Below are 17,177 nucleotides of genomic sequence, written 5' to 3' on the forward strand. Positions count from 1 at the left end.
CAATGCATCTTTAAACTGAAATTAATTCTCAAAATAAGCAATCCCCCAAATGTTCAACTGCATTCCTTCTAACCCAGGATGGCTCTATGGAGTGTTTTTAAACAGGCATAGGACTTGGCACATACAAATCAGTTTCAAAGTTGTCCCCACTTCTGAGTGAGATGACTCAATCAAGCACTGTAATGAGGTTCTCCCCCTCCTCCAACTGATCAGTTGGCTGGTGGTGGTCAGTGGGGAGTTACAATAGGTCTGACTGCCTGAACCAGTAGGCTAATTCGTAAGTAATTTTGAGCAGACAAAAGAAAACTTGAAGGTGGAGGACAGCAGGGCAAGTTTGCAACCTTCATCATTATTCCTGACACCCATTCTATGTGATCCACATTTTTGGGGACTGCTGTTTTACATGATGTAAACAGTTTAAAAACTTACTGAACAATAGATCATAGAATCATGGAGTCATGATCCAATTTATGATAAGCTACTTGAATTCCAAAACACCAAACCATGAGTGGCAAAAAATATGATTAATTGTTTTTAGCCAAATAGAGGCTCATATGACGTGTTATAATTTCCTTCTTAGTTTGCATCTATATAGCACTAAACTGTGTTGTCTTTCTCTCCAACAGAATACAACTTGCAGCTAATAAGAAACTTGCATTAGCAACTGACTAGATAGAACAGTGCAATGAATGGATATTTCTTTTAATGCTGGAGTCATTTTCATGATTAAAATGCTAAAATGAATACCTCAGTTTGACAGAAACCCATTTCATCGTGGATTATTCCTTCAATTCCCTGCTGGCTGTGTATTCAACTTAGCTGTTGCTACCTGACCATGACATGCATTACATTCCATTGATCCATCATTCCCATCGCCTTGGCTAATCAACAGAAGACAGAGTTTAGGACAAGGGGGGCATTTTTTTTAGGATGGCAACCTGCAACTTGTGGAATACCACAGAGTCACAATTGTTTACAATATATATTAAATCAATTAGATAAGGCAAGTAAATGCACTATAGCCAAATAGGTGTGAAGGTAAGTGGTGAGGATTACACAGTCTGCAGAGGGATAAAGACAAAGTTTAGCAAGTGGACAGAAACTTGGCAAATGGAAAATTACGTGGGAAAATGTCAGGTGATGTACTTTGACAGGAAGTAAATAAGATGAATTTAAATTGAGAATGACTGCATGAAGCCACAGATCAGGAGGATTTGGAATCATAAGAAAGGGCAGGATTGACTACCACGAAGGGTCATAGTTTTAAGGTGTTAGGAGGAAGGTATAGAGGAGACGTCAGAGGGAGGTTCTTCACCCAGAGAGTTGTGAGCGCGTGGAATAGTTTACCAGTGGTAGTTGTGGAAGCAGAGTCCTTAGCGACATTTAAGCGACTGCTGGACATGCACATGGACAGCAGTGAATTGAGGGGAGTGTAGGTTAGGTTATTTTATTTTTGGATTAGGAATATTCCACGGCACAACATCGTGGACCGAAGGGCCTGTACTGTGCTGTACTTTTCTATGTTCCATGAAACTATCATCCAAATTCAGCAGGTAATAAAGACGACCAAGGCAATATTGGCATTTATTTCAAAGGGAACAGAGTATCAAAGAGGTTTGTTTCTAAAACTACACAAGGCACAAGTCAGACCACAACTGGAACACTGAACAGTTTTAAACCCCTTACGAAAGGAAAGATCACTGGTAATGGAGGCAGCACCGAGATGGTTCACTTGACGGATACTGTGTATGGAGGGAATATTTTATAAAATGTTGAGTAGGTTGGGCCTGCACTCGTTCAAATTTAGAAGAATGAGAAGTGAACTTATTGAACGTACAAGATTCTTAGGAGACTTGACAGTGTAATTGCAAACAGGTTGTTTTTCCTTGTGGGGGTGTCTAGGAACAGAGGGCTAAGGGATTGCATAAGAGGTCAACAGCATACAAAGTGTACTTAGCTGAATCATGATGAATGGAAGAATACTTACATATTCATTACCTCACCTCAGTACGTTTGTACTAGTACTGCACATAGTCTGCAAAGAGTAGGTGACATCTCATTCACAAACACAAATAAGGAAGAATGTCATTAGAGGTGAGGTGAATCCAATAATAAGATACTGCCTTTGGATAAAGACATGATAAGACTGTGTGGTGGACAATCCTGATAATAGTTTTGTAGGTGTGGACCGTTGGTGTAGAATATCAGAAATTCTAAGGAGCTGATCCCGAGTAATACTGCATCAGTAAAATGCATCTCAAATATTTCTGGAAAGGATACCGCTAACTCTACTTCTAATATTTTCGAGGATATTGTTGCTGCTATAGACGAGATAATTTAAGGTCAAAACTTTCTAGTATTCAAGATCTTGCACTGGCACAATTTAACTTGTGGGAACTCAGACTTTCAGTCCAGTTGTTCACCATTTTTTTTTGCTTGTGTCTTTTATTATGTATTAACATTGCAGCTAATTAATTGCGTCTTTTCAAAGTTCAAATTACAAATCTAAAATTTTAAAACTGAGTAGTACAACAATTTAACATTATCTTTTATGAGTACAGATTCACTTACTTTCAAATTAAAAGGAAATAAGCCAAAGCAAAGAAGAAACAAATTTCACATTTTATTAGAATATTACTTAAATCACAGTACAAATCACCCTTTCATGAGTTTAACATACAGTTAAGAAATGTGCAGAAAAATATTTAATTCAGAACTGCTGAGGTTTTGGCAGTAGATCACCTTAACATTGTTTTCTGGCACTACTGCCAAACAGGAACTTTACTCCACATATTACTTATGCTCTTCACGCGGTATATACAAAGGATTCATATATACTACAGCAAAATGCTAAGCACAAATTGCATGGGGTGACATTACTGAAGTTTCCTTTTTAATCCATTATTGTAACAGAAAATACTGCTTAAATGGAGTTCACTGTACAGAGCAATATGAAAAGCATGCAGAGCAGAGGTTCCAGTTTTCAGTACTTGGCTGTCACAAGCCCTTCTTTTTCCAGAAGTAGATCTGCATATCTTTGCTGGAGTTCCTTCTCTCTCTCCTGCTGCCGTGCAACATCTTCCCTCAAAGACTAAGTTTTGGAGTTAGGAAAGGGAATGACAGAAAAAACGTTAAATGCTTTATGACAGATGATAATGGAGATTTGCTCGTTAATTGTTCTTTAATGGATGCGTCCTTTTGACATTCAGAAAATGTTTTGGAATACCTTCACTGTGACTTTTTAAATCACATGGCTAAAGATTGCATTCTTTAAATGTCTACAGAACTTTACACAATATTTAGCAATTACAGAGCCTATTATTCACATTGCTTATGAAAAACGTACCCTGTCAAAGATAGATGACTAGTAATAAGATTGTCTGTAATTGACTAACATGAATTGACACAAAAATACCCCACAAGTAATTGAGTTTTAAAATGAACGCCAGTCCTGAAATTAATAACTTGTCATTAGTACCAAGGAAATTTCATTCAGAATGAACACACCAGTTGAGCTTTTCATATGACGACTGAGGGCAGTAGCCTGTCCACAGCCACAATTATTTGAATGAGAAAAAATTCCACCTAATATTGCTGAAGCTATCCAGTTAGTACTCTATTCCATGTAAAATCAAATGCAAGTCAGAACCAAAACTTTTATCTTCTGCTGTACACAAGGGTCTTCCTTCCCATCGCCAGCCACGCTATCTTTCCACAGACCACTTTAACTGATTGGAAGTTAGGACTGAATACTTCAGAGTGAAAATACAGGGACCAAAAACTAATTTCTTTTTAACTGATGCATGTACTTTATCAATAGAAATGGTTTTCTTTTGAAAAAAAAAGACAGGCATTTAAGTTTTTGCTGAATTTTCTCAGTTGCCTTCTTTTAGGACAGAAAAATGCTACATATTATCTTTTGCTCTCACGACCAAGTTTCAAAACTATTTTCAATTTACTACATGACATGAAAATCATTTTAATAATTCATTTTAAAAGAATACATTATGGCAAACAAAAAGGTCAATCTACTGGTTTTACAAAACTCAAATAAGCAAAGATCATCAGAATTACCTCTTGTCGCCTTGGAATAGCTATATCTTCATGCTTCTTTAATTCTTCAAAGGTACATAATTCCAGGTGTGCTTGCTCAATCTGATCCCAGAGATCACTCAACTGTTTCATAAGACCTGTAGCACGTGACTGATATCCTCCAAGTAGTATCTTCAGTTTTTTCTCCATTTTTGCTGCCTGTTTTGCTTCTGTAGTCATGTGATTTCTATTGGTCTATACAAAAAAAGGTGTTATGACTGAAAAAGTAATCCAGCATTTTCTCGGACCAAATAAAAACTAATTATCAGCTAAAACTGCTACATTACCCCTAAGGGTGTGTACAATTTAGTACTAATTTTATTTCAGAGCTTTTGGCCAAAAGATCTTTAATAATAACTCAAGATCAGCTTAATAAAATGTATTTAAAGCTAGACATGTTGCCCTTTTCTTTTCCAGATATTAAATAAGTTGTAGTACAAAGGGATTACGAAGGTGAAGGAGTTGGAGGCGCTCACAACATATATACAGTTCGTGCTGCTCATGAACAACGGCAGCCAAAATGACAAACTTATTCTGACTAATCTAAAATAAGCAGCAGTTGCCAATTTAAAAGAGGATATTATTAAGCTCATGAGGTCAAACTATGAATTGTGGCAAATATTTTTGAGGGAATTTTCTTAGCAGCCTTCTAGCAGACTAACCCCCTCTAATGAACTTATATAACATGAGATATATGGGGAATGTTTTAAAAAAAACCCACCAAATTGTTCAAATTGCTCCTGCTTTATGAACATTCTTTGAATCGTACAATAGAAAACTATGCAATGCCAACACTGATCTAGTGAGCACAATAGACTACAACTGGAGACAAAAGTAGAAGAAACCATCTAGCATATAATATCTCCTGAACACATTAAGCTTCAATCTTCTAGATATGGCCAAACTAAAATCAATTTTCTTATCGCTTTATCTCACATTGATCCATTCACCATTTCAACAGTTTTCTAATTTTTTTTTAAGTTAATTGTGAAAGGGAGTATAATGTAGATAGTACAGCTATCTCAAAATTATTTATTCTTCTGTGTTTCAGACTTCGTTCCAGCCCATTTCATTGGCTACAATATTAGTTACTGTTTAGATTCAAAATGGCAGTTAGACTTCGTTTTCACAGTTGTGAAATTCACAATAATGTAGCTTGGGAGACTGGAATAGGGGAGCCAAAAAAATATACTTGCATTAAGCTATTATAAAGATGAGATGTAAGAAATAATAACTGGAAATATGCTCATTTTGTCATTATCCTTCACTAACATGGTTATTTCAAACCATCACTCACAAAAGGATTAAGCAGGACTACAGATCTTCAAGTTGGAGTGTACTTTCAAATGCTTACTTAGATATGGTCCACAGCTGTTTTTAATAGCAATAGAAGCATGGTAAATTCTCTGAATGGAACTGCTACTGCCTGATTCTCAGAAGTACCCATGTGAATGATTTCCAACCTACTTACCACATTTCTCTGCCAAGATATTTTAAATAAATCCACCCTTTGTGAATAACTTGCTTGATTAACTGAAATTTATCCACAGGGGTATAAATAAAACATGCTACCATTGCAATCCTATTTTTTCTGCCAAAAATTGAGTTTAAAAAAGAAACATTGCTGAAAAAAAAGCGTACTCTATTCTTGCCACTCATTTTTGTTGTAGAACTGATAATTGTACATTTGGATTATACTAAGATTATACCAAAATAACAGAGGGCTAGGCAATTAAGACGGTAGATTATAAAATATAACATTTTTGCTAATAAATACAAGGCAAAATGCTTTGTTGCACATTAAAGCAATCATGTTTTATCTTAGTGTGCATGACCAGTTGAGTCATGGGTTTTAAAGTGAAGACCTTTGTTGGTTCCACATGAAAATAATACAAGTTAGAACATGGAATAATATTTAACCACTGAAGCCAAAAGAACTAATGTAAATTAAACACCTAAGAGTAGGCTGATAGAAGACATTTATCATTTAAATTTCCTTTCAGTTTCATACATTCTAAGAGGCCCTCATAATCAAGTAGCAAGTATTCCTATGGAAATTGTGCAATTTTCAACCGCAGGTAGATCATTACTTGCGACTACTGTATTTATTCTGCATTGAGAGAAAGTTCTAGTTGAAAAATATGGCTTCAGCTGAAGTGGATCAATGCTGCACTCTTCTGGACAAATAAGTATAATTTTTTGTAAATGTCTAACTTTACTTCACATTTCCAACCATTTGCATTTTATTAAAAAGCATGCAAGGTACTGTTTGAATTTCATTTTCTGCAGTCAATGCAAATTCTTGGAGTCAGTATCCTAATTTGCTCAATTAAGGTGACCACCTGTCACTTGGTATGTAGAGGAAACATATTTTGATAATTCACGGCATTGTTTGTACCTCTGTGCAAGAGGTTTGTACCAAGGCCACCACAGTAGAGTTTGGCAGCACAGGGGCTCTGGATTGTCCTGAACCTGTCAGCAAGAACAACCCTCACTATTGTAATTAAAAGTTTGCCACTCAAGGAGGTTTGTCACAAGGAACTTGTTAGTAAATTCTAGTGTTTCCAATTTGTTGATTCAAAGGATTTGTGCTGGTTGATCTCACTCAGAGAAGGTTGCTCCACATGAAGCATTGAGGAGATGAAAGGTAGGCAGTGGTTGACTGAACAAGTTATCATGGTGTGTTCACTGAGGAAGTGAGATGTAGCACAGATGTAGCTAATGGGGTTTCGTCAATTGGCAGATACGTGGGGAGTAATATTTGCAAGGACAGCATAGCAGTAGTGGTGCGCTGAGTGGAGGCTTCCAGTTACGATACACATGTTGCATTCAATGAAGAGTCAAAAAGAGGAGATTCTTTAGGTACACAGTACTCTGCTGCAGAGTGTGATTGGGCAATGATCGGCTTTAGAAGGCATCAATGTCAGATGCTGTACATAACAGTAGCCTGTAATGTTGTAATACCTCAATTAAGGTCCTCCCCAAGTAACACAAGATTTCATGGGCAAAGATGAAGCTCCAGGATGTTGTTGTTGGCAGGTTGTGTTGGTGTGTGTATATTTATATCTAACAACGAATATTGGCCTTGTGGTAGTCTGTTGGTAAATCTTCCCGATGCACTTCACCCTTGCCCAGATGGATTCAAAATCTTTTGTTGCTAATGATTATGTGAACAACTGTCTTGACCCAGATTGGAAGCAGTTTTGATAATTTTAGGAACAGGCCTACAGGCAGCTATCGACATACATTAAATTTTAACTTTTTGAATTATTTCTTGAATGCGGATGTCACTACTAAGGCCAGTATTTTGTGCCCAATCCTAACCGTCTTTGAACCATGTGTCTTGCTAATCCTTTCAGAGGATAACTGAGAGGCACGATAGTGCTGTGGTTCTAGAGTTGGCCTCTGATTCACTGGCAGCTGCAGGCAAGCCTGGTCCTCGGGATGAGCCTCCTGATAGTCATGTAATTTAGTCAATTGAAATACATACGTGATTTACTGGTGGTGGTTAATAGATGAAAAGAAAATCATTGGTGATGTGGGAGAAAACTGTTCAGTAAAAACAATTATGGATTTTAAAAACTTAAAAAGAACACACTTGAAGTTGCTTGCCTCAATACCTAATATACAGAACTAAATGTAGGCCAATGTTAATAAGCTTGCAAAACTCAGCATTTCAAGTTAATGCCTTTACACTATCAATGAAAAGGTTGTTTGAACACTACTTGACCAAAAATTATGCAGCATTAACACTACGACACTCACCATTTGTGGAGAGCAAATTGGACAGCACTGACCTGATAGAAGTTTATAAAATAATGAGGGGTATAGATAGTTAATGGTAATTGTCTCTTCCCTAGGATGAGGGATTTCAAGACTAAGAGGTACATTTTTAAGGTGAAAGGAGATTTAAAAAAGATATGAGGCTCAAATTTTGTTTTACAGAGGGTGGTTCGTGTGTGGAATGAATTTGCTGAGGAAATGGTGGATGTGGGTACAATTACAACATTTAAAATATATTTGGATAAGTACATGAATAAGAAAGGTTTGGAGGGATAAGGGCCAGGAACAGGCAGGTGGGACTAAACTAGGGATTTCTTTCTTTTGAGGGGCAGGCACAGTGGCAGTGGTTAGCACTGCTGCCTCACAGCACGAGGGAACTATGTTCGATTCTACTCTCGAGCGACTGTCTGTGTGGAGTTAGCACATTCTCCCCGTGTCTGTGTGGGCTTCCTCTGGGTGCTCCAGTTACCTACCACAGTCCAAAGATGTGCAGGGTAGGTGGATTGGCCATGCTAAATTGCCTGTAGTGTTCAAGGATGTGTAGATTAGGTAGGTTATAGGGGGGATGGGTCTGGGTGGGATGCTCCATGGGTCAGTGTGGATTTGTTGGGCTGAATGCCTGTTTCCACACTGTAGGGATTCTATGTTTGGTACTTAATGGTTGGACCAAAGGGTCTGTTTATGTGCTGTATGACATGCTTGCTTCCAAACACTTCTGCTGGAACTGAAAACATATTTTCATACATATGAAGTCTCAGTCTTCAGATTATCAATATTGCTGGTGAATTTTAAGAAAAAGCGTAACTTTATTTCTAAAACCTTTGGTTTCAATTCTTATCTCTCTTTAATCCCATCCCACAATGATGGCATAAGGGCCACAGTGCTGTTTCAGGCAGGTGCTGGGAATTCCAGGATTTTAACCCAGTAACACTAAAGGAACTATAGTGTTCCTATCCGAAAAACTATTGTGGTGCAGTGGTAGCATTCCTACCTCTGAGCTGGGAGACCCAGGTTCAAGACCCACCTGCTCCACAAGTGTGTAATAACATCACTGCCTCCTGCAGTGCCACAACGATGCCACCCGAAGGTTGCAGGAACAGCAACTCATATTCCGCCTGGGAACCCTGCAGCCTAATGGTATCAATGTGGACTTCACCAGTTTCAAAATCTCCCCTTTCCCAACTGCATCCCTAAACCAGCCCAGTTCGTCCCCTCCCCCCACTGCACCACGCAACCAGCCCAGCTCTTCCCCCCCACCCAATGCATCCCAAAACCAGTCCAACCTGTCTCTGCCTCCCTAACCGGTTCTTCCTCTCACCCATCCTTTCCTCCCACCCCAAGCCGCACCCCCATCTACCTACTAACCTCATCCCACCTCCTTGACCTGTCCGTCTTCCCTGGACTGACCTAGCCCCTCCCTACCTCCCCACCTATACTCTCTCCACCTATCTTCTTTACTCTCCATCTTCGGTCCGCCTCCCCCTCTCTCCCTATTTATTCCAGTTCCCTCTCCCCATCCCCCTCTCTGATGAAGGGTCTAGGCCCGAAACGTCAGCTTTTGTGCTCCTGAGATGCTGCTTGGCCTGCTGTGTTCATCCAGCCTCACATTTTATTATCCTGGAATTCTCCAGCATCTGCAGTTCTCATTATCTCTGACACAGCTAGTCCAGTTCACTTTCTGGTCTACGATTCTCTAATCTGACTGAACAGGGAGAAACAGTTGCTTGCCCTATTCACATGTCCCAGCCCCCTATGGCGTATACTACGTTGAAACACTTTTGTAATCACAACAAGTTATAGTTTAAAATCCCATAGAAATCCCATATACAGTATTAGATGCCACTGGTTCACCCTGATTGCAAAATCTACTCAATATATTTAGCTAATATTCATCCTTCAGAACTAAAGAGATCTTCTGACAGGTGAAAATAATGGCAACAATCCCTTTCTCGCAACCAGTGGGTCATCTCACTGTACAGAATTCATATGGATATAACAGACAAAAGATCTCTAAAATTGCTGACCACATACATATTGTTAACAGCTAATGTTGCAAATAGAATTACTTTTGTGACTGTCTCCCTCTGATGGATACATGTGTAATTACATTATGCAACATTAAAATTACACGGCTGTTCCAATTTCAAAAAGCCAGAGTCAGAGTAACACAGCATGGAAACAGGCCCTTCAGCCCAAACTGCTCTATGCTGACCATGGTGCTTAGTCAGCTAGTTCAAACTGCCAGCATTTGGTCCATATCCCTCTAAGCCCTTCCTATCCATGTATCTACCCAGATGTTTTTTATACATGAGAATAAAATGCTTCTTTTGGATCAAGAACAAATGTAAGTTGAAGAAACAAAAAACAAACGTTTTATATTTTCTAACCAAGATTCACGCTAACTTAGGGTCAAATTTAAACATAACATTTCCCATTCATCTATGATATTCAATAGTCTAGTCAAGAATAAAAAAAAGGTCATTACGGAGTGTAAGATTATAACATGAAATGATACTTAGCCCAGTTTCCAGTGGGAAATACCCACAGCACAAACTGCAATTTGGCACTTAGAGGCCATAAGGTGGGATTTGGGTAAATGGAAAATGTCATACTACTATAATGGGGCTTCTTTTCTGAGCTGGACTGTGACACTTCGGTGGATCTTAACAGGATGCTACGTTGTTTGTATGCCCTGTATCGTAACTAATCTGGGCACTAAATAAAACATTCCAGTCAATTTATTGTTCACACAGATTTATCACTGCAACTACCACTTCCCCCCCACCCCAATCAAAAACAATACAAATTCTTCTTAATTAAAAAATAAACTTCATTCATACATATTACAAATTGGAATGGAGTAATATTGCCATAATTTATTGTTAATAAGTTTAATTGCTGTAGAATTAAACACCTTCCCACTATGGATTTGATTTAAGTCATTTATTACAACATAAAACGACCAATGCGATTGCCTTTTATATTATGGATCTTAACTTTAAATACACATGCTACTTTGGCAATCTCATTCCTAAAAACACAGCACTATTTGTTTAAACATGTCTGCAATCAATTTGCTCCGACCTTTCTTCTAGCATTCATATGTCAATACCGAGTCTCTTTTAGCTACTCTGTAATTTGTTTCCCAGTTACTAAACTGGCTGTAAATAATCACAAGTGAGATAACTCAGTTAATTGCCCTCAGTTGGAAAGGTTGAATGGTACTAATCTTATATTCTATAAGAAATTGGTTTTATATAGGTTTAACTCATGTCCCTTTTGGCCATGAACAGAACAAATCAGAACAAAACTCAGTCTTTTCATCTTTCACGGCAGCTAATAGTTTTCTAGTGTAAACTAACCTCCAGCTTCTTTTCCAGTGACTCAATTCGGTCTTTTTTGCTAGCCAGATTAGCTCGAGTATACCTGTTTTGTCCAGGCAGATACAACACCTGACTGTAACATTCTTCCCAAACCTGATTGTATGCTTCAAGAGGAAGATCTCCATGTCCCATACCATGTTTTACAACCTCCATCTCCAGTGTCAACAAATCACTGGCCTGAAAAAGAAGTAGGCAGTAGAAATGTTATAAATAGTTATAATTATAGGCATTATTGAATCTTCTTATTCTTTCCCCAAATGAAATCTTACCCACTACTTTAGAAAATTATAACATTGTACTATAAGCTTCACTTCAAATAGCACAAAACCTGAAACACTGTATAGAAGGTGCTGCATTGTTTTTCTGGTGCAAATTGCCATTCTACTAAACAAAATAGTAAATAAGTTATAACAAAAAAAAAATCAGCAATGTAGAAATACATGTGTTGTTGTCTTCATGATTGCTTTCATAGGTTGGCCGGATGAAAGTGAATTTGAAAAAAACTTTAATAATTTTGCCACAAAAGCTGGCCTATTTTGAGAGCATCTGGTTCTGAGTGAATGGGTCAATTAATTCATGACACTCGTCTTGTAACACTGACGTCCTGTGGCACAGTTGGGGTATCATACAACACCATGAAACATTGTGGTGATTTGAAGTTGCAACTTCCTTACCAGGTGCATTTGAAACCAGGGCTACAAGCAATAATGGCATTCACTGAAGGCTGCAGTATTGTAGGTGAACAATTTTGATTCCCAACATTACTTGTTCAGAAGTGATGGCATGTTTTCCCAACATCGATGTCATTGGTTTGTGCCTGTCAGTCCATTTTCCAGTGTCGGTGCTGATTTATACCTCTTGTCTGTGAAGATGCTGGCAATTTTTGGCCAATCATTTGGCCATATTCTCTGGCTCTGGGTAATATTGAGTATTCCCTCTCTATAACTGCTTGAAGCTCATGGAATTGTCCTTTCCACCACTGCCCTCTTTCTCTGCCATCTTTGTCATTTATCTGCTGCTGAGTCCTCATCAAGACCCTCCTCGCAAGCTTACGCAGCCCTCATAAAAACATGCTGCCCCCTCTGCCCTCATCATCCAGGTCTCTGCCAGTCACAATCTATGGGACCCAGTCTCACTCCCAAACCTGGCAAATAAACTGTTCCTTTTTGTTTGTTTTTTTAAGATCCTCACCAACTTTGATACAGCCAGTGGCCTAGGACATCAGTGAGTTTGTCATCATAGACACCACAATTGCACGTGCAGAAAGTGACCTTTCAGAAGATTCAGCATGACCAAAGACAGCTATTTGGTTATAGCCCAAAATATACTTTTAATGCATTGTTCCCCAACTTTCCACTCACAAGTATAACTTATACCTTGATCAAAATTCATAAATTCTGTCAGCCACCTGGGAAAATAAAACACAAAATACTTATATCTGACTTTATGAAACCTTTGCATTTAAAAGTCATAGAGGAATTTCAAGAATTACAGAAACAAAACAGAGCATTTTTGAAATTCTAGCTTATTTATTTAATCAAACTATAAGTCCTCAAAGACTTTCTAAATATTATTGCTGGCACTTCCTAGACTGGCACATCATGACCAGTTTAAAATAATGCAAAACTCAAGGATCTATTAGACAAGGGTAAAGTGTAGCCATTACTGTCCAAAAGAACACAATTACTTTTCCAAATACAAGCGTATTTTAAACTCCCTACATGCTTTGTCCCCATGTTGTTCCAATGTTACCAATAAATTGAATGATAGTAACTGATTATGCTGACTGAAGCACTATCCAAAGTGCTTCATAAACAATCATATGAATCCAAACTTTTCGTGAATTTGCCATTACTTATTGCAATACACATAAACAAAAGATCAAGTGTTTACCTGACTTTGTGTAAGGACATTTCAACTTCAATGACAGAACACATCGAATTCCTGTGCTGTATGGTTCTATCAACAAATCATAACTGTGACAGCTCTTTGAAAGACGTATCCAATTTGTCTCACCTGATCTGCTCTTTCCCATTGCCCTGCTTAATTTTACCCTTCATATAGTCATACAATTCCTTTTTAGCAATTATTAATGAATCTGCTTCCAACACATTCTCAGATAGAGTATTACAAATTACAACATGCTGCATAAAAACATTTCTTGTTGCTTCTTTTGCTGATAGACCTAAATTTGCACTCCCTAGTTGCCAGCTCTCGTAATACCGAAAATGGTCTCACTCAAGTTACTCTAACAAACCTACATCCACGGATTTATTCAACTCTCTTTTGAAATACATTATTGAATTTGTTTTCATCATTCTTCAAAGCAGCATATTCTAAATCCCAAACTTGATAACAGAAAGAATTTCGCTATCAAAAGCGTTCATACTTTTCAACAACGTTGTCAAACCTTCCCCTTTAAAATTCTCTGCTCTGAGGACAGCTACTCTAGACTCTCTTCAGTTTGTCAACACAACTGAAGTTTTACAATCCTGACTTTATAACTTGTAAATTTCCTCTGACCCCCCTCCGTTTTTTGAGAGTCTGGTGCACAGAACTGGGCACAACATCCCAGCTGAGACTCGGCACTGGCATTAATTATTCTACAATTGCAATACTAAAGGTGGTGTATTTTTAAGAAATTATTAATAACTAGTAAGGGTTCATTGTAACTTTTGGTATAGATATGCAAGTTATCCAAATATACCTTACAATATCTGGAAACAAACAAACTGCACCGCTGGGCCAAAATTCTACTGATCTCAGCTACAATCCCATTGTCAGAATACACCTGCATCCAATAAGAATAATACATAAATAATTCAGGCAGATGAACAGAAAACTGAATCTTTTCATCATAGCTTTTCTTTTGTTAGTAGTTTAGCTATTGGCCCTTGCAGTTCCAGAACTGTCAATACATGAGTTTAGCCTTGTTCCAAATATAAAAATTAATCACATTGTTAACTCTAGTACTTTTCAATTATGTAGCCAAGAGCACAACAACTGCAAAAGACACTAAAAATTATTCATCTAATTTAGCAAATGTAATACCCGAACTTGTATTTGCAAACTTGGAGCCTTTTTTTGAAATCTACGTTTTTGGTTTCATGCTGTTTCATTCATTTTGTACAATTTAAAAATTCAAATTTTTTTAAAAAACTTTTTTAAAAAATTTAAAAATGGGGCAGCACAGTGGTTCAGTGGTTAGCACTGCTGCCTCACAGCTCCAGGGACTTGTTTGATTCCAGCCTCGGGTGATCGTCTGTGTGGAGTTTGCACATTCTCCCTGTGTCTGCGTGGGTTTCCTCTGGTTTCCTCTCACAGTCCAAAGATGTGCAGGAGAGGTGGATTGGTTATGCTAAATTACCCATAGTTCCCAGGGATGTTTAGATTAGGTGGGTTAGACAAGGGAAATGCAGGTTTTGGAGAATGGGTCTGGGTGGGACGCTCTTCAGAGGAGTGTTATGACTTGTTGGGCCGAATGGCCTGCATCCGCACTGTAGGGATTCAATTAAAATTCTATAATGATGTATATACAAGTAAATGATGACGAAGTGTGTTTTTTACTTTCAGAACTCCAAATATACTGTCAGATTAGAAAACAAATAGCGGAAACAGAATGCATAAAAGAATTTAAGAAAATATACAATTTGCACAGGAAACTTCAGCACAGAGTTCCAGGAATAAAAATCTTTCATTTTGAAGGTTCACATATCATCATGATGTTTGGGATGTGTAATATTAATTTTCATTAACTTTTCTTTTCGTAAAATATTTTCAATGTCTCTGGCGATATAATTCAGTACTTCCTCTTGTAATAATCACTTAACCCTGAAAAGCCAATATTTTTACTTTCAGTAAGTAAAACAGATTTTAAAAGCTTATTACCACACATTGACAAATGCATTTTCCTTCAGTTTTATATTGTCTATTTGCACATATTTTCTGTGCAAATAGGCAATATAAAGCTGAAGAAAAATGCATATCCTTCATCATTTTAAAAATTTCACATAGTTTACCCAACTCTGGATTCTACCATACCCAAATAACTTCCAGTGGGAATGTTCTACATAATTAATTCCTAATTCTCAATGGTGATCAAGAAATAGTCAAGATTACTCATTCGTTCCACAGGTCTTCTGTTCAACTCTAAACTACCGCACTCCACTGATACCCCCAAAGTCTTCTCTAGTAACAGCACAGGAAACTGTCGTGTTCACAATCAGTTAATTCCTATTTCCTCCAATTTCAATCCAATCAATTGCTCATCAAATTCCTTTCCAAAGGAGTTTACTGACTGACCCTTAGATATCTTTTCAAACAGGTTTGCTAGACAGTATAAAAGATCTCCTAAAATGTCAGTACTGTCTGATCAGTATTAGTTTTTAATGTGCTTCAACTTTTGTAGCATAGTAAGGAATGGCTTGCATACATTTCTATCATCCAGCAGTTTTAAGTTTTGGATCTCACACTTGATAAATTTTCTCCCCCAAATGAACAAAACACAGGCGCGTTTCCTTCAGAATAAAGCATAGCATATCCTAGAATTATTTTCCTTCAACATAAAAGTGTTTTGCCTCCTACCTCTACGGAGCTTACTAAGTGGAATTATTTGAATGTCCCATCATCCAAGGTGAATAAAGTGTTACAAGCTCAATTTAAAACATTACAACCATTAACAAACCTTTTTCACATCTTCTTTGCTGATTTTTTCATATACGTTGTGTTCCAGGAAAGCAATATGCTCGGCATTGCTAGAGCTTGATCCTGCTCCTTTTCCTCTTTTTCCAAATTGGTCTACATATGGATGGTGAAGTGTATCATAGTGTAACATAATGATCATTTCTTTCTTCACCATCTCTTCAGCTTTCTGCATCTCAGTCAGAGGTGGTTCAACATTCAGAGGCCGTAAAATGGTTTCATTTACCTAAAAGTCAAAAATTCAGCTTGTACACAACAATTTCATTTTAAAAGAACATTTCAATAGCTCATATGTATGATATCTAATCTCAAAATTACGAACAAGTTATTTATATATCTTTCGTATTATTGTCTATTTCATTGTGCAATTCTTCCACTGATAGGATAGCCCCTACTTCCACATTCTGTAGGATATAATGTACTGGCTTTCTATTTCATGCTATTTTATGAATGTATTTGTAAAATTGCAAGTTTTGTACTTACCTCTGTCGGCCTTGGAAGATTTCGCTGTACTGATTGGTGCCTCTTTTTTAACTCCCTCTCTCGTTCAGCATCTTTCATTGCCTGAAAAGGAAAAGATGAAAACTTTGAAACTTATAAACAAAGACTAGGTTTTAAAGTAAACATGCACACGGTATACACATTGGACTACTTCACTGAGCTATCAGTTCATTACTTAAAGAATGGATCAGTTTCTGGAATTCAAATATTGGCCATATGATCTAATGAAAACATTGCAATTAAAATGGAATTTAGTAAAGTCATGTACAATGAAGTGTGTGTTCACAAAAAAGTATTTTCACAAATCAACTTCGGTAGAGTTCTTGAGGAGGCTTACTTGTCTACGGGATTCTACATCAGCGGCATCTTCTATGAAGTTATCTTCTGTCTCTGGTTCCTCAAGCTCTCGCTCTGCATTCTCTGGGAGCACGATTTCAAAATCATTCTTTGGAGTCGGAAGGTTCAGCAGTCCCATTCGCAGTTGCTCTCGATGCTCTCTTTCCTACAAACAAAATCAATCGTAAGTTTTGGGAAAGAGTAGCAAAGCCCAGAATTACATCACAGGGGAAGGCGACAGCCGAGTGATACGGTCACTGGACTATCAATCCAGAGACTCGGGTAATGTTCTGGGGACCCAAGCTTGAATCCTGCCGTGCCAGACAGTGGAATCTGAATTCAATAACTATTTGAAATTAAAAGTCTAATGATGACTTTGAA

The 17,177-nt window shown here is 37.7% G+C and overlaps 1 protein-coding gene across 1 annotated transcript in view; it reads right to left on the reverse strand.

Moving 5' to 3' along the window:
• Window positions 1–2,610: 2,610 nt before the first annotated feature.
• cdc5l (CDC5 cell division cycle 5-like (S. pombe)) overlaps window positions 2,611–17,177 on the reverse strand; it is a 56,299-nt gene continuing 41,732 nt past the window's right edge. The window contains exons 11-16 of the mRNA XM_048531181.1: window positions 16,798–16,962; window positions 16,443–16,523; window positions 15,943–16,185; window positions 11,238–11,435; window positions 4,075–4,287; window positions 2,611–3,091 (exon numbers count right to left, since the gene is read on the reverse strand). Of these exons, the coding sequence (XP_048387138.1) occupies window positions 2,984–3,091; window positions 4,075–4,287; window positions 11,238–11,435; window positions 15,943–16,185; window positions 16,443–16,523; window positions 16,798–16,962 (1,008 nt within the window). The 3' untranslated portion in view covers window positions 2,611–2,983. The remainder of the gene's footprint in view (window positions 3,092–4,074; window positions 4,288–11,237; window positions 11,436–15,942; window positions 16,186–16,442; window positions 16,524–16,797; window positions 16,963–17,177) is intronic.

This window comes from Stegostoma tigrinum, chromosome 4 (assembly GCF_030684315.1).
Source record: "Stegostoma tigrinum isolate sSteTig4 chromosome 4, sSteTig4.hap1, whole genome shotgun sequence".
Lineage (NCBI taxonomy): Eukaryota > Metazoa > Chordata > Chondrichthyes > Orectolobiformes > Stegostomatidae > Stegostoma > Stegostoma tigrinum.